At 40.2% G+C, this 25,192-nt stretch overlaps 2 protein-coding genes across 2 annotated transcripts; both read right to left on the minus strand.

Annotated features, from left to right (window-relative positions):
• Nucleotides 1-172: 172 nt before the first annotated feature.
• Nucleotides 173-8,071, minus strand: GATD3 (glutamine amidotransferase class 1 domain containing 3). Its single transcript, XM_014876838.2, has 7 exons — nucleotides 7,852-8,071; nucleotides 4,673-4,725; nucleotides 3,943-4,056; nucleotides 3,486-3,605; nucleotides 2,227-2,319; nucleotides 1,746-1,902; nucleotides 173-1,153 (listed from the first exon to the last, which is right to left on the minus strand). The coding sequence occupies exons 1-7, from the start codon at nucleotides 7,963-7,965 to the stop codon at nucleotides 1,025-1,027; spliced, it is 780 nt and encodes a 259-aa protein (XP_014732324.1). The 5' UTR covers nucleotides 7,966-8,071; the 3' UTR covers nucleotides 173-1,024.
• Nucleotides 8,072-8,807: 736 nt separating this feature from the next.
• PWP2 (PWP2 small subunit processome component) lies at nucleotides 8,808-24,453 on the minus strand. The gene is made up of 21 exons (XM_014876833.2): nucleotides 24,378-24,453; nucleotides 24,145-24,257; nucleotides 23,417-23,511; nucleotides 22,961-23,060; nucleotides 22,319-22,462; nucleotides 21,766-21,901; nucleotides 21,116-21,336; nucleotides 20,505-20,648; nucleotides 19,726-19,796; nucleotides 18,884-19,020; nucleotides 17,625-17,773; nucleotides 16,863-17,010; nucleotides 15,670-15,820; nucleotides 15,112-15,292; nucleotides 14,018-14,165; nucleotides 12,991-13,099; nucleotides 12,647-12,712; nucleotides 12,291-12,509; nucleotides 11,042-11,192; nucleotides 9,920-9,994; nucleotides 8,808-9,768 (listed from the first exon to the last, which is right to left on the minus strand). The coding sequence occupies exons 1-21, from the start codon at nucleotides 24,393-24,395 to the stop codon at nucleotides 9,609-9,611; spliced, it is 2,736 nt and encodes a 911-aa protein (XP_014732319.2). The 5' UTR covers nucleotides 24,396-24,453; the 3' UTR covers nucleotides 8,808-9,608.
• Between the last annotated feature and the right edge of the window lie 739 nt (nucleotides 24,454-25,192).

The raw sequence follows: 25,192 nt of genomic DNA on the forward strand, positions 1-25,192 counted from the left end.
ATAGAAAGGTGCAAAAAACTTGGAAGAGGTGAAGAAGATTCTGCTGGATTCTATATAGAAAAAATATAGAAAATTGGTGAACTGAAAAGCAGAAAAACTACTAAAATGTACTAATGTAAGTACTAGTGTAAGTTATCAAAGGCAGCTCCCAAACAAAAATGAAAGGACAAGGTTAAGATAAAGGCAGAAATTTATTTATTTATACATCATTATTCCAGACATTCAATAATGCTTCTCAGAGAAAGCTTTATTGCCCTAAAGCAGAGGAAGTTATGATAATTCGAGATTGTTTATTCCATTCACTACTTGTCATACAAACAGCTTTAACAGGGGTGTTGTCCTTAAGAGTTGTGCGTCATGTCAGCAGATATTATTTTCTTCTTCATTTCAAGACCTTTTAAAACTATAATGGGCCAATGGATGGGTTTTTCAAAGTGCTACTGTTGTGGCAGCTGTGTCCTGCTGCTGACTGGTGTTTCTCTGTGAGAGCAGAATTCAAAATGGAACCAAAATTTTTTCTTTAATACTGAGTTAAATTAAGATGTAGAAGATGTGTTTTCCCTCAACAGATGACCCTGGCTGTTAGTTCCCAGACACAGGCCTGAGCTTAGGCACCTTGAACCATGCATTCAATCCTCTCTGCTCCCATTCTTCATCCACTAGGCATGTTGCCACGTGCCAAATCCCTACAACACATTTACCCTCAGCTTCTGAAAGCGCCTTGAGTCTCTTTTCGCCCTCAGAATTGGTTTGACATTGGTGTGTTGGGAAGACTTTGTTTTTGAACACATCCAGTCAGCTCTCTCCAGATGGAAAAGCTCAAGAAAATGCTCTCTGTCTCAGGCCAGGCTCCTTGTCCTCTGCAATCCTTCTCTCTCAAAAAGGCACAGAAAATCCTGCAGCTGGGAATCAATCAGCTTCATATCAGCATTCACTAGACTGTGAACTGGACAAGCAGGTGCAAATGTCTCCATTGGTCCATGATATGTTTGATACTATGTCCTAAATTTAAACATTTCTGATTTTATTTGCCAGTTAGTTTTAGCACATTCTTTACCATTGCCCCAATGCCATCAAAGATATGGTGTAATGCTGTTTCACACATAAACGCTGGGGTGGTCACCACCTTATTTTTTGTATCCACATGAGCTTCGTAAAAAGGAGTTAAGGAGAACACAGCACTTGCAGTTGCTGCCTGCAAAATGAAGCAGCACTGACAAAACCTCACAGCTCCACTAACCTATAAAAACTTCCTCCAAATATGTAATACTATCCAAGCTATGACAAGGTATTTTTGCCAGAAATACAAATGCTGTGTGAGAAACCTGTGGAAACACCAGAAACAGAAAAAAAACTACAAAATTCACTGATGGTAGTAAAATGTCTCTGAGTACAGTCTGCAGCATTAGACTTCTGGAAAATAAGAAAAATCTCAAAGAGAAATGACCAGCTGTAACTCACACCAGTTTTATGTGCAAATTCATCCAGCACTTAAGAGTATTACTGGGTGTCCAAGGCAGCTGATTGAGTACAACTTCTAACTCCCAGTGTGTAGTTACAGAGCAGTAGTTACACAGCTGTGTACAGGAGATTTTCTAACCCTGCACTGCACCACTGCTATCTGTTACCCACTGCACATTCCCATGAAAATCTATGTGGAAAAGCACAGATCCTACATGTGTTCATTCCTTTAATGACACATTTCTAAACTGTCTCCCAACATGGAAATTACCAGGAAAGGATATGGTTACTTCTTTCACACAGTGCTTTGCTCCCAGCTCTTTGATGGCTCCTGCAGTCCCAGCATAAGGCCACTTGCCCCCTTCCTCTTCTTCGTGGCCCACAGTTACCTCAGCACCAGAAAGCACCTTTGCTGCCAGCACTGGAGAAATGCAGCACAGGCTGCAACAGAAAGAATTGTAAGAGCAATTCTACAATGGCATTATTCCAGAACTTGCTCACAACTGACAAGATTCAAATGGACACAGCCTTGAAAATCTGAGATACACCACAAGGCAACTTCCCCTCAGCATTTCCTCAGCCCCTCCTTTGACAAACATCAACACACACACATCTTGAAAAAAGCATTTTAAAAACAGGCTACAAATGATAAAAACACAAGATACTTTTTCCAGTTCCAACAACAACAGCTGCACATTTCAACAAAACACAGGTTGTCTCCAAGCTCACACTTTCAAACAAATGCCATCCAACTCACATACGTACCCAATAGGTTTGCCTGCTTTGTGGAAGTCTTTCAGGACTCGCTCAACTTCTCTGTTCACCTTGCAATCCTTCCCATCAACAGCAAAGGTAGATCTGTCATAACAAGAAACTTACACAAAGCTCAGCATAAACCTACAAACGGAGATATTTGCCTATCTGCTGTGAAACTGGCTCCACAGGATCAACCCTAACTTAACAGATACGAAAAAATTGGTTAAAAACACTCTGTAGATGACCATCAATGCTTTAGCCAAAATGTCTTTCTTCTAAGGCTTTGGTCTGCCAGAAAGTCCCTTATTTAATAAAAGCATCTCAAAATGAGAATTATCAAATCAGCTTTCTAGGATTACTAAGAAGTTGAACAGCAATCTTTTCAAAGAAGAAAAGTATGAAAGAAGAAAAGGGAAGTAACATTCAGATTTCTCCAAGCCAACAAAAAAGCATCTCAATAGCAAGATAATCAGTATTCCACATGGCTAACACTTTTTGTTTCCTTTTTTTGAGCCAGCTGTTGTTTTATAATTATAAAGCAACAGGGGATTTTTTGATAGGCAGAGAGGAAGAAATAGAATAGTAACACTACAAGCACCTGAAATCATTCAAGTTTCACCTTCACTTCCCTCTGACCCAAAAAGAAACACCGCTAGGGGGAGGTAAAAGGACTTCTTATGCATTATGTAAACTCTTGAAATCTCATCAACATTGCTCAGAGAATTTAAAACAAGACAATGACAAGACTTGGAAAGGAGTTATCCTTATTAATTAGGAGTTACATATGTAGTAAATAAGGCCATTTAGGGATTTCATTGTGTGAATCTTGGTTCACAGAATGACAGAATGGTTTGTGCTGGAAGGGACCTTAAGGATCATCTCATTCCAACCCCTCTGCCATAAGCAGGGACAACTCCCTCTTGACCAGGTTGCTCCGAGCTCCATCCAGCCTGGCTTTGAACACTGCCAGGGATGGGGCATCCACAGCTTCTCTGGACAACCTGTTCCAGTGCCTCACCATCCTTACAGCACGCAGCTGCTTCTTAATATCTCATCTAAACCTACTCTCTTTCAGTTTGAAGCCATTCCCCCTTGTACTGTCACACCAGACCCTTGTAAAAAGTCTCTTTCCATCTTTTCTGCACATTTCCTTCAGGTACTGAACGGCTGCAATTAGATCATCCCAAAGCCTTCTCTCTGCCAGGCTGATTATGCACATTTAATTGTGACTATTTAGTTGCGGAATGTGATGCTTAGGTGGCACTCACAAGTTTTTGGCAGCTCCGAATCCACCGGGGAATATCACAGCGTCATGGTCTGCTGTAGTGAGCTTAGCCAGGCTTGTGATTTTTCCACGAGCAATTCTTGCAGATTCCACTAAAACATTCCTTGAAGAACCAGAAACAAAACAATGTGATTAATTAAACATTTGCACACAGAACAGTGTAAATAAAGTTTTGCAGAGGAAGAGGAGGGTGAGGAAGGGAGGAAGCAAGAACACTGGTATTTAGTAACTGAAGCTATTGATGGTTCTGAAGTGCTACTGCTGGGAAACACAGGCACTGACAGACTGTATATAATCAAGCCCAGAAAACTCATGTAAAATCTTCTCTCCAAGAAAACCACCACAGCAGGCATAAAGCCACTAAAGGCATTCAGCCAAGTGCTACAAGAGCCATTGCAGGCTGCTATATGTGAAGAATGCCTAACACATCACAGACTTACCTTGACTCAGCTTCAGCTGGCTGCCCTTTACTGTGGTCAATGACATGCATCTGAGGCACATCTGGAGCATACATCTGCACCTCAGCTCCCCCACGGCTCAGGTGTACCAGTACACTACAAAAATGGGGATACAACATGAAGAAAACTTTAAGGGAGAGGCTTATCTGACTGCTAAATCTGCTACAAATACTCCACAAACTGACTGAAAGATGAGGAAAAACACATATCCTACCAAAGCAGGCAACCAGGAACAAAAGCTTCCTTTCTCCAAGTCCCCAGGTGTTATGGAAGAATCCCACAATTAACATAGCCATTAACATTTAATCTAGGTCTAGGTGACACATCTCTTATTAATTCACAGCAAGAGTTAATTCCACTTAAGTATTAACAATTCTACTGTTAGATTTAGCCCCAGGAAAACTCAAGTGGTTCTGAAATTAAGTCTGTATTTAACTCTCCTGAGACTGAATCTGGAACTCTGAATTTCTACTTCTGAAGAGAGTCTCTCTCAGACTCATTGTTCTGGTATCACATGCACGGTGCTGCATCTTTGGAAAATCACTGAGTTCTACAAGAATGCAGCCTGAGCTCACAATTATGCTGTGAGAAAACTTCATCATTCATCTCTCAGGGTAATTCTGATGGCCAGAGACAGCAAAAATAAATTAAACAAACTGCTGCAATGTAATGGAGACTTTTTTGGAGCCCACAGTCCCACAAAGCAACTTACGCTGATGCCTCGTGGATTTCTGTGCCATCGTAGACCCCACAGCCAGACAGGACCTGCAGTGAGAAAACAACAGAGTACTGCAGCTGACACAAAACTCCCCACAGGATCTTGCACAAGATTTAAAAAAAATAGTTAACAAACAACAATTTAAAAGCAAGCTCTTACTACGCCAGTGAACACTATACTATTAGAACTGGTGTCACCACTTGACACACTGCAGAACAGGCATTTCCTATTTATAGCAACCCATCACAGGGCTCAGAAATAACCACTATTTATTTCCTGGCTTATACATTTATAGCACAGTTAATAAACTGGCATGTTACCCTTAGGAATGTTTTTATTGTGCACAGTGGATTGTTCTGAGTGTCATTCATCTTTCTTATGAAGTGTCCACATCCATGTGAAACACCTTCTCATCCAGCTGCACATCAATCAGAAGAGGGACAAAAATGCACTTTGAAGTGGCACTTAAAATAAACTGCTTTACCTGCTGCTGTATTTTACCTGAGCATCAGAGATCAACAGCTAAATAACTTTCAATGCTGTAATACAATTCTACTGTATTAGCCATGCTTTTCTTTAACAATGTGGAAATACTACTTTTGTTTATACACACCAGAGAATAAAAGGCACAAAGCAGTCAGCTACCCTTGCATAGGTGGAGAATCTGACAAAATAGGAGGAGAAAAAAATATTTTTAAAGCTATTTTAAGAATGACAAAAAAGCAAAAAAATCCAAAGATTTTCAAGTTCCTGAAAGTATACAGATGAACTCCTTCGGGGCTTTTTGTCTGGCTCTTTGTTCTGAAAGAAAAAATCCAGTAAGGAAGTAAATTTTCTTTTATCTTTTTATTAATTTTTGTTTTACTTTAATCTCTTCCTTCCTGGTTTTCCCTCAGTTTTTTTTTTTTTTTGAAGCTTGAGAGCTTTTAAACGTAGACACATGAACAGAAACTCACAATTGAAAAGAAACTCACAACTGAAAAAAGCTAGTAATGTCAGACTTGAAGGGACTTTCAGATCACAATATCCAGCTGTCTGCTAGCATGGGCATCACTTCACCAAATATCACCATCACTTCACCAAATGAGCAAGATACATGAATGCTCTTCTGTCCATGTTACTCCTGTTCTGATATTTAAGAGCTGTCTTTTACTTCATAACTTTTTATTTTTCATTTAGTTTAGACTGAATAAGCAAACAATAAACTGAGTTTAGACTGAATAAACAAGCAACTGTGCTAAGGTTATGCTCTGTGAGTAACACTTTTAATATTTTTTTGAAACCCAGTGAAACCAAAATACTGTAACATTATTTTTGTAAACTCTTCTATATAAAAACTCCCCTGTTATTTCAGTACCTGCTTGATAACAAAACTATTACCAAAGACAAAAATTTACATCACTAGTATATAAAATTACATTTATTTTCCCAGCTCTATTTAAAAAGCTGACTTGCTAAAATGACAGCATTCCTGTTGGGTTACTTTTTAGCCTTTTGGACCAGCATTCTGCCCCAAACAGATTTCTTCATGCAGGTAATGCCTGCTTATTCCTTTATGTTTAATGCTGTCTAGATTATGAAAAGTTCAAGCTCCAAAAACTGTCCACTGAGTTCCAGAGCTGTGTGTCCATTTGGGACACCATCTACAGCCTGTGTTTTCCTTTGACAATCTGTAGCTCTTCCATCTTCTTGCTTTCTTCTGTATTTGTAACACGTTTTATGCCCTTCCTGCCAAAAAGCATAACTCAGTTTAAATATATTCACAGCCAGTACCTCACCCAGAAACACTATAAACTAAAGTTAAATCCTCCTGGGCTCCTCAGCACAAAGGACACATGGAACTCCTGGAGTGGGTTCAGTGGAGAGCAGTGAGGATGAGTGAGGGACTGAGGAATCTCTCACAGGGAAAGGCTGAGGCAGCCTTTCAGCTTCAAGAAGAGATGACTGAGAGGAGATGAGAGAACTCATTAATGTGTACAAATATCTAAACGGGGGGTTTCAGAGGATGGACCAGGCTCTGCTTGGAGGTGCCCAGCAATGGGACAAGAGGAATGGGCATAAACTAATGCAAAGGAAGTTCCACCTGAACTGTTATAAACACATATTACAGTACTGGCTTTTCACAAATATTAGGGTGGATACTATATATGTGGTGCTGAAATGGTTTTTTAGATATAGTTTTCTTTAGGAGTAACATAAACTGATAAAGTGTCTCTGTAGTAAGTGAACACCTGCTTGGTTAGATAATATCCAATGAAGACACCTGCTACAGATATACCAGCTACCAACACCAACCATCTGCGGAAATTGAAGACCACAGCCCAAATTAAGACTATTAAGAAAAATAAATTAAAATTACAGCCAAGAAACACACATGCTCTAAAACGGCCGACTCAAGGAGTGGCCATGTAAAACAGTTCCTGGAATATGGAAAATAGTTTACAGAAAAGTTTGAAAATGTATGATGGGTCTGTGAATATGCACGGGGCTGATGAATTTAAGGGGTGTCTCCAAAACAGCAGGTGTGCTCTTGGCTGAATGCCAAGCACCCGGCCATTTATAACCTTTTACTTTATTGTTTGTCTCTTATTTTCTTTTATTAAACCTTTTAAAATCTATCAGGGAAGTGAACCTAAGAATTTCATATGAACCTAAGAACTTCTCTCCTGGGCAGTGACCGAGCACTGGGACAGATTGTCTAAGGAGGGTATAGAGTGTCCCTCACTGAAGATATTCCAGAACCCGTGCTCTGGGCTGGCCCTGCTTGAGCAGGGGGTTGGACCTGGTTTAACTGTGCTCCCTTCCAGCCTGACCCATCCTGTGGTTCTTCCCAAATCAACTCCAGGCCAACAATAACTACACAGACACCAATTTTTACATGCTTCCCACTCCTGGTCTGGCTTCCTCCGACTTTCTGAACTGCAAGCAGCCCTCTCTTCTCAAACTCAGCGTCTCTCCAGGGTTTCCAGCTGTCGCAGCCACCAGGCGAGGCTTTCCCAGGCCGCAGCCCCGCCGAGCCCTCCCCTGCACCGGCCCCACCGCCGGAGCGACCCCGGCTGCAGGGCCGAGGGTGGCTGTGGAGAGCCAGACAGTCAAACAAACAAACAAACCAAACAAATAAATGCACGCTTCTCCTCAGCGCTGCCCCGGCCCTGCGCTCCTCCATTACTCACCACAGCGACGCGGGCGGCGCGGCAGCGCCGAGCGGAGGAATGGAAGGAAGCGAGGCCGCCGGGAGCTGCTCGCCGCAGCGCGGTGCACAGGGCCGGGGCTCGGGAGGTCAGCATGGCTGAGGGAGGGGGCAGCGGCGGCGGAGGAGCCGGGAAGGAGAGCGGCTGAGGCCCACGGGAACCGCGATGGCCGCGCCCCGAGGCCGCTGCGCCCTTGGCGGCGCCCCCTGGAGGCGGGGAGGCGCCACCTCAGGCCCTCGTTCCCTTCCCGGCCCTCATCGGTCGGGAACGGCAGGAATGAGGGTAAAAAGATAACGGTGCGGGAATTATAGGGGAAAATAAGCAAGTTGGCAGACGGTGCAAAACTCAGAGGAGTTGTTGGGTCCTTCCAGGGCAAGGAGGGCCTGAAGAGTGAGCTTAATAAATCAGATGGACAATCACCCTCTGTACGAAGTTTAATATTGGGAAGTGCTGGATTCTGCTCCTGGGATGGGAAAATCCCAGATGCAGTGACAGACTGGGGAGTGAAAGGCTGAAAAGAAAGGTATTAAACTATCAGAGTGTCTGACTGGGGAATGAAAGGCTGAAAAGTATTAAACTATCAGAGATTGTCCAGAGGAGGGCAGTGAAGATGGTGAAGGCCTTGAGGAGAAGGCGTGTGGAGAGCACCTGGATTGTTCAGCCTGGAGGGGACTGAGGAGACCTCATCACAGTGAATTTTAATAGTTATACCTCTCCTCTATTCCAACAATAAAAAGTGGCCAGAAGATAAATCCAGAAGAGGAGAATATGCTGAAAACAATCAATTCTGGATCAGTGGTAATATTTGTAGTATCTTCATTAACAAAGCTCTTTCAGCATATGGCTTGAAAGTATTGCAAGGACAGACACAATTCTTTGTATTCAGGTCCCCCCCTCTTGTCAGCCAGTTCTCCCATCAATTCACAAAAACAGAGAACCAAAAGTTTCAGGTTTTAATGTGTTAATAAACAATATTACAAAAAAGACAAGAAAGGGCTTTCATATAAAAAAACCAAGACAACAAAAAAAACCACAACAAGCCATGATATTTGTAACATCTTCTCTTACAAGTTACATTATTGAGTTGGTAATGTCCAAACAAATTTTCATTACAGTATCTCAAGGCTGTCAATCAAACCTCAACACAAGTTGTAAAGCCCCATATATTTTCTCCAATAATTGCTGCTATGGGTCCTCATTTCTCCTCGTTATTGAAATCTCATCAGGTTTGGAGGTTACAGAAATAAGAAAACAGTGTTCCAGAAATATGTACATATTAAATCCAAGTAAAAAAACATTTCAAACAAGTTGAGACCAGTACATTTCCAATTAAGAAATTTTTTTTATCCTTTTTAAAATTCAGAGTCCAGTGCAGGAAAAGCCTGCACTATAAAATTTACAATACTTAATATGCAAGGCATTTTTAATAAAGAACAAACTTCTTCCAGTTGTACTTCTAACTTCACTAAGAACACTTTTATTTTCTTACTTGAAATCAGGAATTATTAAAAAAAAAACGAAATCAGTCAATCAAGAAATCAATGCTGTCAAGTTTACAGCCAAATGATACAGGAAATAGGCAAAGTGCCATCCATGGCATATCCCACATTTCCATCACTGCCTCCCATGGAACTCCACCACACTGTTAGGAACTGATGCCACTATGAGGGCCACTCATTCTCAGTGAATACCACTGCATAAAATAGTGTCTGAGGTTTTCCCCCTCTCACAAAGAGTAATTAGGAACTCAAGGTATCCTTATGAGCTTCTTGCATAAGATAATCACTGTCAGAATCCAATTCTTCTTCATCCTCTGGTGTTTCCTCTGCTGGACGTTTCATGCCCCGCTGCTGTGAAATGGCCAACGCGTATTTGATGTTGTAGATGTTCCACTCACAGCTGTAAAAATGAAAAAGGAAAACGTTGTTTTCCTCCTAAAATAAAAACAACTCTGAAAGAAAACTGTCTCAAAAGTTTTAACACAGCACACTGTCACCCCCCAAATCACTCCACGTTTTTGATTTGAACTCTGAAATGTAACAATACATACAGTTTTGAAACATCTTCAAAGTGACGCTGGATGCTCTTCTGAAGGAACTGAATCACAGGGAGCAGCTTCACTGACCTTGGATGGAGCAAATATGCAATTTACAGTGCAGTTAATATTTACATATGGAAATCTAGGACTTTTCTATACTCTGAACATTTTAACAAGCATACAACTTCAATACCAACTTTTTAAGATAATCCTAAAAAACCAAAAGCTCTGCTTTTGACTCTGCCCACAATGATTACACTCAATACAAGTAATATATTGTGAGAAATATTTTTTCTAATGTCCAACTGCATCTTGAAGAGCTAATTCTGCTTGCTGCAGCAATGACAGCTCCTTTCAGGTACTACAAGACTTCCTAAACAAGGAGGAGTTTGTTTTAAATTGTCCTTTTTTACTCTAGCAGGAACAAAAGGAGAGGTTTTGTTCCAGTCATTTCAGTCACTAAAACATTAATACCCATGTGGAAGAAAGGGAAGAGTTACACAATGCACTGCTTTTTAAATTGAAGGACTCCTTCTCAGATTACCTCTCACTTAGCCCATTTTAAATTTGTAAATTTGCCTGGTTGTGTTCCTAGAAGTCCAAAAATTCCGTATTACGGGTGGACTGAATATAATCCACAGACCAAGCCCATGTAGTCTGAAGTACTCTGTAGGAAGGCAGAGCACTATCAGCTATAATCACAAGCTAAGCCTGTAAAAATATAATCAATACCTGCACATCACCTTTCAGTTACATTTAAGATGCATAACTGTGTAAAAACACAATTGCCAAAATCTTATAATCACTCTTGAAATCGTTATGCAGTTACTGTCCAAGCAACTCAAGCAAAGTTTTTATCTGTTGTATTTGAAAAAAATGTTTCTGCAATATATCTTCACAAATCCAGTAATGTATTTAAATTCTATTATACACACGTTTTAGAATCTCTTTAGACCTTTAAAATTAAGTCCAAACTGTAACTTTTATTATTGGTACTGAAGCTGTAAAACTGAAGTGTTCTAATTGTAGTGCATGCATTATCTAGAATGTCAGTAAAAGTTAAGAAAAGCCTTAAACTAACAGGTTTTTAATTTTAATATCCTTGTCAGCATTTTGACTTTCATGGGATCTCACCTCGTTTTCAGTTTCTGTCCATGCAGCATAAGCAATTTATGAGCCCAAATAAGATAAAACTCCAAGTGACAAGAGGTCTCAAATGCAGAGGCCAGGAACTCCAGTAACTTCTCCACATACAGGTCTGGCAGTGATGAGCAGACAACATCAACTGTGCAAAAAGGAAAAACGCCCATAAACATTGAATAGAGGTGAGTTACTATTTGGAATAACATAAAGAGACCACAGGAAAGCCTAAGGGGAAGGAAAACAAAGTGCCTTTTTGGCAAGTGGTGGGTATATAGTGCTGTATTTCAGGGTAGAATACCACAATCTCTCAGGGGACAAATGTTCCTTCTTTGAACCTTCCAAACACTACTGTATTTAAAAGTGAGAAATTAACTCCTCCCTGTCCAAGTTCTTCCTCCTAGTAAAGTACTCTCCCCAGCAGTTCTCCTTCAGAATTTTTACTGCCACCCTTTCTTCCTCTTAAGTAACAGACTTTATTGTTGCTTCTCCTGACTTCACCCAAATTTCTGTATTCAGTGGAACTAGTTATGCACAACAATCAAAGGCATGAAGTGATACTTGAAAAGACAGCAAAGTCACCTGCCCACACAGGAAGTGTCTGAATGCTGTTAGCAACTGCACAGCACAAAGAAACACAATTTAGAAGCATCCTAAATAATCTCACATACAACTGAATGACCTCATTATAATAAAACACTCACAAAAATAGCTTTTGCTTAAGAAACAGGCACACAATCATCCTGTTAACTGTGGATCACAACAGCCTCTCCTCAGCTGTACTCTGGCCTTCCCATCATTTTGTAAGCTCTCCACCAGATGTTCTGGAGTATCTTTTCTTGTGAAAAACGTCTTTTCTTGTGCTCAGTCCCAGAACTAGGCACAGTACTCCTGATGTGGTGCCACAAGTGCTCAACAGACAATATTCATCACTTTCCTCAAACTGCTGATGACATCCTTGTTACTGGTTAATGGTTTCCATCACACAGGCACAGTGCTAACTCAAGTTGAACTCGATGTGCCCCTCCAACAACAGCTGCTTATAAAAACATCCAAAAACTCTGCCTGCACATCTAGGCCTGATCAAATTCCATGCTGAAAAGTCACTAAATGATCAGGAAGTAGACTGATACAATTAAAATATAAATTAACACCAGAAAGTCTACCTTTACACCTCACCTTATTTTGGCTTGCACATCTGTTTACAGCTAGCTCAGCCCAGTTTCATGGCAGATCCACTCACCTTCACTGCTAGGGACAGCCTCTATGACCTCCTGAATTAACTTCTTTTCATTCAGCTTGAAGGCCATGACGATAGCTATAGTGTATTCCTTCTGATTCAGTGTTTTGCGTATATTGCTGGGTGTGACATCAATATCCAGCTCAAAAGGATCAAAAATTAGCCCAGAGTCCAGTGAATACAGCAGGAGACCCTCTGTGGTTGTGGCTGCCCAGCTTCGTCCTAGAAGAGAAATAACAACAACAGAGAGAGGGGTTCTAAATGGAAACAAAAGAGTAATGATAATCCTTCAGAACTTTATTCTTTCTCGTGTTTTATATGGAGTAAAAACAAATCCCAAATGAACTGTTGATACTAACCTGTAGGACAGAATCGCACACAAGTCACCCTTATTTCTGGTTTAAAGTGTCGATAGCTCATGTCACCTAAAAGAGAAATTTAAAAGTGATTTTACATATTCACCACAAGTTCATAGTCTAGTTATCAACTTTATGATGTTACCATTAAATAATGTGCAGCATGGTAAAACCTGGCAGAATTAAAGACTGTGTAAGGAAGGCACAGTCCATGTCCAAGACATCCTACAGCTTAAGTGGTGGAACCAAATTTTGTAATCCTGATGTTAAAACTGAGCTCAACCCTTCTTATCTGTGTCAAAGGTTCTGATGCACATAAAAGTAGAAACAAGAGAGCAAAGCCATACCTCTTTTTACTCCAGGAAGAGGGATGGCAACACCTTCATCACCTCCACCCCCTTCATCAATCAGAGCCATGCTGCCAAATTCGGTCATTTTTCTCCGATCTAAGTACTCCTGGAAAAACATGCAAGTTCCATTCACTGCACTGAATCTCTTCTCTAACAGCAGAGCTCAGTTTAGACGGTGGTTTAAAATTATTATAACTTTGTTCTACTCCAGAGATGCACTGTTTGCTTCCTCACTGCACCCTACCCTTTCTGTCCTGCAGGTTCCATAACTGCACCGTGCTAACGCAAGGGCTGTGTAGCCAGAACACTGCAAATGAGATTTTAGGGACCTCACAATAAAAGTGAGATTTTAGGGACCTCCCTGGCCCCCATTTCTAAGTATCTATCCCCTCCAGGATTCTGTTTCAGCTGGTTTACTTTCTTTCAAGCCAGATGTTGAGCTACACCAGCTCATAAACCACTGCTAACAAAGGATACTTGGAAGCACAGTCAGATACAGCCTGACATGAACAATGGAACTATAATCATTCTTCCTGGTAAGGGGATGGCGAAAAAGGTTACTGGATTTTTTTTTCCTTCTGATGTTTTTCATCATTCACTTTACTTTTGAAGGAATTTAATTTGGCATTTGGCAATATTCAGAAAGAGAATTTATAAAGGTCAGTGATGTTGTTCTGTGTCCACAAAAAAAAACCCCTTCATTTCTTTGCTAACACAAACTGACACCCGGGGACTTAGCTTAGTACACAATGATGTAATCTAAATTTTCACATCCATTTTAAGTCTAGTGCCAACTAACTTAGTATGCTTGAGAGTTCTGCCCATTCAACACAAGCACACTACAAATCTGGCAAGAGTTTCAGGAATTAATTCTGTTCCAAGAGGAATATTTCCTTCCCCCTCTCTTGCACAAAAATAAATTCTTAAAAAAAACATTCATGAATCACTCTTAATGAGATGTTATATCAAAACTGAAGTCTTGTGGGGGTGAGGAAATAAAAAAAACACTCCTGTGCTCACATACCTCCATTGCATCTAAAGAATAGTTGCATGAAATTTCAAATTTTTTCATAAGAATCTGTTCCTTGACATTATATATACAGACAAATTTTGACAATCCACCTGCCAGAATAGATTGACCATCTGCTGAGTAGCACAGAGTTGTAAAAGATCTGGTAAAGAAAAAGAGAAAGCAGTTTAATTTCACTGTTACATCTGAGCTAAAAGACATGAGTACAATGTGAAGACTCAGAAAAGAACCACTCCATGAAAAAAGTGGAGATCTTCATTCACATGGTATGTACTTCACACACAAATTTACTACAAAGCATTTGATGCTTTACTATGAATCACAGACAATTTAGAACTTCAACAGCTTTTTGAAATACTTCCATGCTTTGAATCTGAGTCACACCTCAGTCAATGAGCTCTCAACTACACCATGTACAACACTAAATAAGTCAGAAGAGCTACAGAAAAAACAATGCCATGGCATATCTGAAAGACAGGGTTGAGAGCTCACCAGCAAAAAATACTGCTTCTTTCCAAAACTTTTTTCCAAAAAGTTATTGTTTTTTTTTTTTTTTGTTTTGACTTTTTGACTGAAAGCAATATGGGGAAAAAAAGGAGGGAAAAGAGAAGAATAAAACATTTCTCTGATATACTTTCTGAGAGCACACACATTCAACTTGCTTTTAAACATTTCTTCACATGCATAGCAACAGGTAATAAAACTCATACTTTAAATACCTTCTTTAAAAAACATAATAGTTTCTACATACTAATGGTTGTATACTAGTATTTCTGTAGGAAGATATCTACTTAAAAACCTAACCCATAACAAATTAAGCACTTGGCCTGAGAAGTTAATATTATGTTGGCAACCCCAGTTAATAACTGATGAGAAAGAGGACGTGCTCAGAATGATGCTGAGCAGTGAAAGAACACAGGCAACTACAAAAGGGAGGCATCTCGATGTCAGGCAGTCTTAAAATCCAGCATCAGAAATATCTGAACAGCAGATGCACCCTGAAATCTTCATGCAGAAAACAAATAGAAAAACAATTCAGAAATAACCCAGCGTGGCACCCTGTTGTCACTGCAGCCCCCTGGACGTACTTGCCCTTGGCTGCCTGCTTGGCTGTTATTTTATCCAGCTCCTTCCTCCCCATCTGGAGATCGTGCCTGCCCTCAATGGAGCCAGTCTGCACTGCATTTTCATGATCCCAGAACGTTATCTGGCCATTCAAAGCAGCAACTGCGAGCTCCTTGCCATCAGGACGGAAGGCAACAACAAGAACTGTGAAGAATTTAATAACAGTTAAAAATGCAGTCAGATGCTTTTCTAAGAAAATACCCTCATTTTTTCTAGGATCTCAGCTATTACAAAACGTTTAACAGTAAAAAGTATGACTGTACTTTTTCCCATACAAATGTTTAGCTAATTATAGAGCTGGGCTAGAATTAAAATATTTATTGCACTGTTAACCAAGTACAAGAATGAAGTATCTGAACTTTTGATTTCCATTTCCATGAATGAGTCTCTGTTATTATGTTAATAATGTTATTAATGTTAATATGTTAATATGTTAATGTTATTATGTTAATATGTTATTATTAACATATCTTACATAGTATTTTTATATTTGATAAAAGATAAGAAATGAAACAAATTACCATCTGAGTTCATTATTAATGTCTCCTTAGTTCTCCAGCTGTCCAACATATCCCATAATTTGACAGTCTTATCCCAAGAGGCACTGGCTAGAACACACTTCATTGGATTAAAGGACAAGCTGCTGATGGGACCCTCATGACCTGCTAAGACCTAAGAAAAGAAGAAAAAATAACCTGGAATTAGGTAAAAGAAACTGAAACCTGTGTAGTCTGCATTCAGTAAACTCCAGGTACAGCAAATAAACCATGCCTGACTTGCCCACACATGCTTGAGATCACTTTTGGACACAGGGCATGATACACAACAGTGATTCTCAACTTTTTATTTTCACAAGTTTAAAAAAAATTCCCTGATGTGCTACCACTATATAGGCATCTACAACCACTCCTATGCACACACTTGAGGAATGCAGTGTGCCATTTTCCTCCCTCCTTTCAAAACAATCGGACCAACTGTGAAAAAACAAGTCATTGCTCTGAGAATTCAGTATCTTCTGTAGCTGATAACACTTCAGAATAAAAACAAAAATAAAAACTGAGAATAAGAGTAACAGAGATTTTCATTTCAAGGAGTACCTACTCCTAAAAAAAAAACCAACAATATCAAGGAAAAAAACTAAACTCAAAACTCTGGAGATCCAGTCAATTATATCCTGAGTTACTGAAGTGATGATCTGTATTCCATGGCTCAGCCAAATTAAATACGTGAATCACTGAGCTTTTCTACTTGTACAAGACGTACAGGAATGTTTAAGAATAAAAATAATTGAAAAATCATGACCCTGCTCTGCTCCAGCAAAACCCTTCATGAAATCCGTAACAGTCTTAATACAGCAACTACAATTTCTTCATCACCTGCAAAAAATGTATTGAAAAGAACATCTCTGAACAAGGAGGGAAAGACTCTTGTGCCCGTGTGTCAGCTCATCAATACTGGTGTTACTTCATCACTAGAAAGAGCTCATTACTTAAAAAATTTTAATAACTATTTCCCATACAAATTCAGGGTGATCTCCATGAAATTAAAAAAAAAATTAAAATGCTGAGAGCAACATAGTGTAGCTCCAGTTTTTGAATATAAATGTAACAAAACACTTCATGCTGTCCTGAAACCCCCTGACTAATCCCAAAGCTGCTGAGTACCACCACACTCCACAGTGTCAAATTCAAGCCCTAACACTGTGAGTCCTTACATCCAGCAGCCTCCCACTCTGCATCGACCAGATGAATATTTCAAAGGAATCCTGGGATCCAGCTGCCACAATCTCACCACTGGAATCCACAGCTAAACAGGAGAACTGACTTGGCCGTGGAGATGTAAAGGTACGGAAATTCCGGTACCTGTTGAAGAGGTGAAAAGAAATTATGAGAACAATTTAGGTAGAATTAAATGTGTTTTAACATATTTATTTACAAAAGGAGTTCATTTGTTTTGTAAAGACTTCTAAGCTATGTACAGAAAAAATATTTTTTGTAAAAATTAGATGGGATGCCTCAGCATGATTACAAGATTGAAAAGAAGGATGAAAAATTCTGCAGAAATAAGACAGAAATACTCTGAGGAGCTTTTTTCTATTATATAACATGTGTCAATATTTTAGAAACATGGGCTTGTTTACACACCCAGTTCTGTGCACAGCTGTATTATACTGTGGAAAGGGTTTTTAGGCAAGTGCCTTCTCCCCATTTGAGTAAAGCCAGACAATGATCGTCCTGGATTTCCAGCTTCTCTGAGGAAAAGTTCTTCCAGAATTTTCTGCACAGAAACTGGATGGAGTAAAGAATTTCTAATTACTACCTAAATTTAAATCAAAGGCTGAACCAAAAGTCAGTAAGGCAGTGCTGCTCTCTTTATGAGACTTCAAACAAGCAATCAGCAGTTTGCTCTATTTTGGGGGGAGTGTGAAAGCTGAGGACTAAATGAGAAAAACACAAAAGCTTTCATGCAGAGTTACCTGTGCAGATCAAAGGCACGCACTGTTCCATCGAGGGAAGCACTCAGAACAACATAACCAGTGGAAGTGAAAGTTACAGCAGTTACACCACTGTTGTGTTCTGTAAAGGTGACAAAACAAAAGCTGCTCGAAGTGTTCCACACTTTCACCTGCAGGACAGACAAAAAAAGACTTCTTAGAATCTCCACCATCAGTAAAGAGAAAATTAGGGTAAGGCAGCAGTAGAGTAAAGAAAACCTAGTTCTAGGATTCTGAAAAAGCTTCAAAGACTTTCAGAAACATCAATCAAGGGCCCACAGTTTATCAGTAAACCTCAATATACATTTGCAACATAAAAATCTAAATGGATATAGACACAAACAAAGTTGAAACAAAGTTAATTTTAAAGAAAATTAACACTTAGTGAGCATCTCGAGCTTCCAAGTTCATACTGGCAAATAAGACAGAAGTCAAATCAAAACCAACTCCAAAGCCATTACAGCAGTTACAATTGAGATGATATTTCAGGTTTTTGTTTTTTGGGGTTTTTTGTTTTTTTTTCCCCTGAACAAAAATGTTACACATTTAACTTTCTGCAGTTTGAGACTTCTGGGTTTTGGCCAATTTTCATCCTGAATGGCAGAAACCATGAAGTGGTAGATCTTTTTCTGACATTTAAAAGTTTTGATAGGAAATCAGCTACTACTGTTGTCCCATTTATGTGCCAAGATATTTAGCAAAACATCTTTTAAAATAAAAGTACCTGCATACACAGCCTATCATTTCAATGCAAGTCATCCATGAGAAGTTAATTTTTCTTTTAAATAACAAACTTCTGGAATGGTACCATTAACAAAAAAAATGCACTTTTATAAATAATTTGAAATTGATCTCATATCAAAAAAAACAAATATTAAAAGAGCAAGAAGTTGGGTGGCTGAAGTTCGTTCATCCCAAAATATAATGGAACCATAAATAAATTAACACTTAATGAATTAGGTATTTCTGTGTTTATGGCAACTGGACCTGTAATAATTAAAAAACTATCTGCTTGAAAGCATAAGTGATGCAATTTGCAGCCACAAGTAATTACAAAGCAAAATATACATGCTCTAAAGAGAAAAATCAAAACATTTAAGGAAAGAGAGGATAAAAATACGACTTTACAATAAGAAAAATATGTACTAGTTACAGTAACAGAGCTTTCTACATAAAATGGAAAGTCAAGCTGTTTAGTACATTATTAAAAGTTGATATTCCAGCAATATTGCCTCACTTACTTTGCCATCCTCCCCTCCAGTTACTATGTACTGTCCATCTGGAGAATATGCCAAGGAAACCATGCTGTTGAAGTGGCCCTGCTGCTTCAGCACGTAGGACTCACTCTGCCATTCCCACACCAGGAGCTGACCCAGACCTGTAAGCACAGCAGGATTAACCACAGTTATCAGCACAATGACCTTGCTGATGCAAGCCACAAAACACACAGTGGCAAGCAGTGCTAAAAAATCCCCAAAGGTTAATTTCTGCAACAAACAGGATGAATTCTGCATCTTTCAGTCCTAATAGGAGCTTTTTCCTTTGACAACTTTAAGGCAATTTCCCCAATATTTTCCTCCACGAGCTGCTACTTGGAATAATGTTTTCAATACTACAACAGCAGTGCTGTCAACCAGTTGATAAATGAGCTGGAAAGAAAAGCAGGGCTGCATATAAGAGTAAAATGTTGGATTTCATGCAAACCATTATGGACAGGGTGGGAATGCTGGAACATCCAGGCAGGTTTGTAAAATGCCACGGGCAACATGTGGCAAAGGAGGAGAGAACAGCCCAGAATGAAAGAAGAAATTAACTACAAGGGATCTGGGCTCTCCCTAACTCTGTTAGAGCTTTCCTAGATAAAATATGTATTTTTTCCTGTATCAGCAAAATAGTTTCCTGAATCATCAGAATTCTGTGAGAGATTCATTAGTGATATTTGCTTTACTATACCTAGACACCACAGATATGAGATTATTGATTATTTAACATTTGGAGTCAAAACTAGCAAGAGGAATCTGGGCCTCATGCCCACCACATTCCTTATTTTTCCCATGATACAGACTAAAAAAACCTGACAAACCTGAACATCCAAAAGCAATCCAGTCACCAGTGCAGTTGATGGAAATAGAAGCTATCCTTTGGTCTGAAATACTGAAGTAAGAGAATTAACCAATAAACAAAGTTGTGTGATAAAAGTTCAAGTCTAATATTTATTAATGCTGCTCAAGCAAGTTGTTTGATTGTTTTACTGAACTTCTATATCACCGTAGCATCAAAACCCACAAAGCTAATTCCTTTATTCCACTCCAAACCATCAAACATTCCTTATTCAGAATGAAGGCAGAGCATCTGCATCCCAAAGATGTGCTTGCCAACAGAGAGTAGAACTCCCCAAGTTTAAGAAAATAAAGTAAGGTTTTTTTGTACATGGAAATTGTTTAGCTGGCATCCTGATTTGATTTCTTGACCTAGACAGAATTTACAGATAATTTTACATATGCAGAACTTTTCAGCTAATATCTTCTACAAAGAAACTGAGAATACTAAATGGACAGAGTTAAAGAAATCTACAGCCAGTAACCAGGAACTCCTGAGTAGTTTCCTTATTCAGATCTCACTTTTTCAAAATAAGGAGTGCGATTATATGATACTTACTACATAAATTTATTATTTTGCCTTTCCAGAAATTACAGCATTAAAGATAGTCATGCTTTAAGATTTTTGTGCCCTTTTTATTCATCCTTCACGGCCTAACAGGATGTGTTCTCAATCAAACAAACACGAAAACCCTGCAAAAAAAACCTCTTCCCTTCCCCCACAAAAACCAAACCCAAATATAGTGACAACCCCATACCTCACCTCAAGGAGTGGATCAGATTGAAATCTGGAAGCTCGTGGAGGTGAAAGACTCCCGAGGCAAAACCAGTGACTAAAAGGTGTGTTTTCTTGTGATAGGCTGCAGCTGTCAGGTTATTAAAATCTCCCTCTTTATTGAAAAAATACCTGGCACCAAAGAACCAAGAAAAAAGGTGAATGTTAAAGAACAGTATGCTGTTAAAGCTGCATCTGCAAGCAGCTCACCAAAGAGGCTGATGAGCCACCTTTATGTCATCTCTTGAAGTCAACCCCATCTGGCAAGAAATCAAAGCCTCAAGACTTAGAGAGGATACTGTAATAAAGATCCCATTTACACTGTCTGAGTTCCAAACAACAGCACACCACGAGCCAGTATTTCTTACATTGTTAAAATTACAGCTATTATTCTGAAGGTGAAAGGTAGTGCCCATCATATAAGCAAGGTAAGACAGATAGGAGTTCTACAAGAACTACTTAAAATGAGATCTGCAGTAAATTTCTAAATCCTGGACAGTTTTCTATTGCTTTGAGTAAGTTATAACAGATGAAAAAAAGAGCCCACTACAATAAATCCCCATTACAACTTTGATTTTTGATAACTGAAAACCACTTACTTTGCAACACGTGAATATTTAACTTTAGTTCTAGTCTCTTGTTCAGTTGGATCAGCTTTCCCATGAATTTCTTCACCCTTTGGCTCTTCAAGTAGCTCTTCATCATCTTCTGCTGCCTTCTTTTCCTTTGCTGCACCTTTAGGGGGCATAGGCTTCAAACCATCCAGCTCAGTGTCACACTGCCACACACACAGAGCTGCGTCCTGGCTAATTGTGTACAGCTAGAATACAAACACAAATTATTATTGTCCAATGCCCATGCTCTGTGCTCTGCAGAAACATGAATATGGACTTGCAGAAGGGTTAGCAAGTGTGCATTCTATTCTCAGAATAGAATCCAAGGTGCTTTGAACTGGAAGTTTTACTTGTCCTGAGGGCTGGTGAATTATGTTGCCTGCCCTCAGAAAAATTTTGCAAGGTCCGAAGACAACTTGATTACCACTCAGCATTACAAGTAAACAATGTTTTCATATTTAAAGCTATAATATTTTGGGGGATCAAATTTAAACACACAATTATGGCAGAGCAATCAAGAGACACTTCTGTAATTTCTAAATTCTGAGATACTGTCAAAACAGTCACTTACAGATAAGATTCTGCTTCAGTTACTTTAATATTAAAACTCAAGCATGTTGTGTGATGATACATACATCCAGGCTGTTCTCTTCAAAAAAGCAGGCTACTATGACATCCTTATGGCCTCCAAGAGAGTAGTAGATCAAGTTTGCCCATCGTTCTGCTCCAAACACCCATGTAGACATGTCCTTGCTCCCCACTGCAAAGCACCTGGCAAAAGAAAAGGCAATTCCAGTTGGAACACTAGACTGCAAAACACTTCACTGGCTGGAGAATGTTCTGAGCTCAAATGCACCAGTCACCACTTTATTTTACAAACAACAGAGTTGTAAACTGAAGGTGGTGACTGTAGCAGAGGAAGGGGTTAAATACATTAAAAAGGTCAACCACACTCACATTCTTAAGATATGTTCCTTTTATGAATTACTATGCATTTTCAAGCAAGAATCCACTGTTGATCCCCAATACATACATTTTTTATACTTTCTGTTCTGCCTAATTATATTTTTTAATTAAAGACAGAATTTTTAAAGCTAGTACAATAGTTCAAAGGAAAGAAAATGGACTGCAACTTGCATTCAAATATCAAAATGTGCAGCCAGACAGTGCTTCAGTTTAACAACTCACTTGGAATCATCAGTCCAGTCAATACAAGTTGTTTCATCATATGGGCCATAGTAGGTTTTGTCCAGCACAAAGGCATTAAATTCTCTTTTCTTCCCAGGAGCATGGTAGAGGTAAGCAAGATTGTCTTTTGTAACCACAAATTTCCTGGCATAAAGGGGGAAAAAAGACATAATTGCACACAAAGCTGATAAAGCAAACAGCTGTTCAGTGCAGACTGTGATACAATGATACAATACAATAATAAAAAGGATCCTGCACTACTGAAACAATAAAAACGGATTGCTTTTGAACAAAAAACAAAGTATCTGCAGATTGATATTATCCCCCACTTCAGCATTATAAAAGAGAAAACCTTTAGTAAAAATCACTGAAGTTGAATAATGAAATTCTTATTCTCCAACTCTCAAAATAGAAGGAAAAGTCTGAACACTCAAACTGGGATATTCTATTTCCAAGGCTTTGCTTTTCTTTTCTACCCTTCTCAGCTTTACAGATAAAGTGACCCTGATTAGCTCAAAATCTCCCCTACACTCATGCATAGGAAACATTCACAGACTGATTAGGATGTCTTCCTAATTACAACTAGTTTATTCTAGGGGCAATTCCTGCTGTTTTGTTCTAAAGCATGCACTCTTTACTTACTTGCCATCAGGGGAAAAGCTGACACTGTGAACTGGCTTGTGAAAATAAAACTGATGTATCACACATTTCCCAATCAAACTCACAAGCAAGGCAGCTCCCTCTGTAAGGGCAGAAAAAAAGGATCATGAGAATAACTGAGTTCCCAAAGAAATCACAACCCTAACAAACCTTATTTTCTTAAAGAGGAGGGGGGAAAACTTTTCAAGACAGTGTGCTTAATATAATTAAAATAAAAAAATACCGTCCAAATTATGAGACACTATCCAAATTCCATAAACAAGTTATTTTTAAATTCTGTAAATAAAGATAACTTCCCAAAAAATTCTAACGTAATTTTTAAAGCAGACCACTTTTAATCTTGTGTTAAGGTTGAACACCTAACAATACAGATTTCCTCCTCTCAAAGCTGTATTTTTACTGAATTCTTTTACAAAACAGATGTCTCTGTGCAAGTACCTTCATCAATTAGAATGGCAAGGTTTCCATCTGGAGAGAGCCCCACGCACACAATATTGAGCCGTGTGGCCAAGGGCAATGTCTCACACTTGTTACTGCAACAAAAACACAGAACAGTAAAATGGGAACAGGAATGCAGGAAGAACATCTTCGGTCTCAGTGAAAAATGGTTTGATACCTTTGTTAAGACAACAGATATAATTTGGATGTAAAACTCTCACAACTTTATTTAGCTGTCACAATCCCATGAACAACTACGTGGGTTGCTCTGTGCAGGGGCAGGAGCTGGACTCGATAATCCTTCCAGCCCAGGATGGCAATTCTGCTTTAGAGACAGGCTCCTGGCTGGAATGCAGGCACGGGGAGCATCGATCACAACTCCGGCACACAGCAAAGGCTGATGATGCTCTACGTTTTGTTATATACAAGACAGAAGCACGCAAAGAAACCATACAACTAAATCAAGCACAAATGTATTTCTTCCCTTTTTTTTTTTCCTCTGAAATACTGCTTTACGTAATTCTCCACACGGGTGTACCCGCAACACCGTGACAGCTATTCCACTAGGCAGGCCTCCACCTTTTAATGCTAAAGCAGACTTTTTCCAGGATATTTTGGCAGGCCGAGCATCCCGGGGAGCCCCATGGGTCGGGCTCCAGAACCTCCTGAGAGCTTTATTCCCCCCGAAACCCCCGCGCTGGCAGCGCCAGGCCCTTCCCCGCTCTCACTTCTTGAGGTCGAAGAGGGAGATCCTGTTGCCGACGGGGCTGAGCAGCGAGTTGCCATCGCGGGTGAAGCTGAGGTTGCCGCGGCGGTACACGGTGCCCAGCAGGCCGGAGAACTGCGGGGACAGGAAGGAGCAGGGTTAGAGGGGCTGGAGAGCCGGGGATCGGGGGAGATGATGAGGAGATGATGGGGAGATGATGAAGGGATCGGGGGCTGCCCCCCGGCCCGCGCTCACCCGGTACGCGAAGCGCATGGCGGCGGCCACACGTGGGGAGCGCGGCCGCGGGGCTGCGGCGCTGAGGGGCGGGCGCTGGGCCGGGAGCCGCACATGCGCCGGGGACCGGGCCAGGAGCGAGGGGAAGGCAGGAAGGAAGGGAGGGACCGAGTGACAAAGTGACAGTGAGGGGAGGGTGGCGGAGCTGCTGTCACAGTGGAGCTGATCCGTGTCCCCTTCCCCGTTCGCGGGCCCTTCGCCACCGTCGGCCGCTCCCGGCCCTCCCCAGCACCCGTCGCGAGCCAGGGGAACTGTGGTTCTTTTTAGTAAATATATAACGATATTTATACTTTTTAGTAAATGCCTTGGGGTGATTGCGGGAGCTGGGCCTGTTTAGTCTGAATTAGAGAAGGCTGAGAGCTCTCATCAATCCATATAAATATATCCCAGGCGGGTGTTAGATGATGGTGCCGGACACTTCAGTGGGCCCAGCATCAGGATGAGGAGCAATGGCTGTAAAATAAAACACAAGAAGTTCCACCTCAACATGGGGAAGAATTTCTTTATGTTGAGGCTGGCAGAGCTCTGGAGCAGCTGCCCAGGGAGGACACAAAGTTCCCTCTCTGGAGACATTCCAGACCCACCTGGATGTGTTCTGTGTCACTGCTCTGGGTGACCCTGCCTTGGCAGGGGGTTGGACTGGGTCATCTCCAGAGGTCCCTCCAACCCTGACTATTCTGTCATTCTGTAATTAGAGTGGAACAACACAGAATGGCCAGTGTATGGATGTGGGAGGTTTGTTTTAAAGCAGTTTAATTGCAGTGGAAAGGATGCTG

This window comes from Sturnus vulgaris, chromosome 2 (assembly GCF_052056855.1).
Source record: "Sturnus vulgaris isolate bStuVul1 chromosome 2, bStuVul1.hap1, whole genome shotgun sequence".
NCBI lineage: Eukaryota > Metazoa > Chordata > Aves > Passeriformes > Sturnidae > Sturnus > Sturnus vulgaris.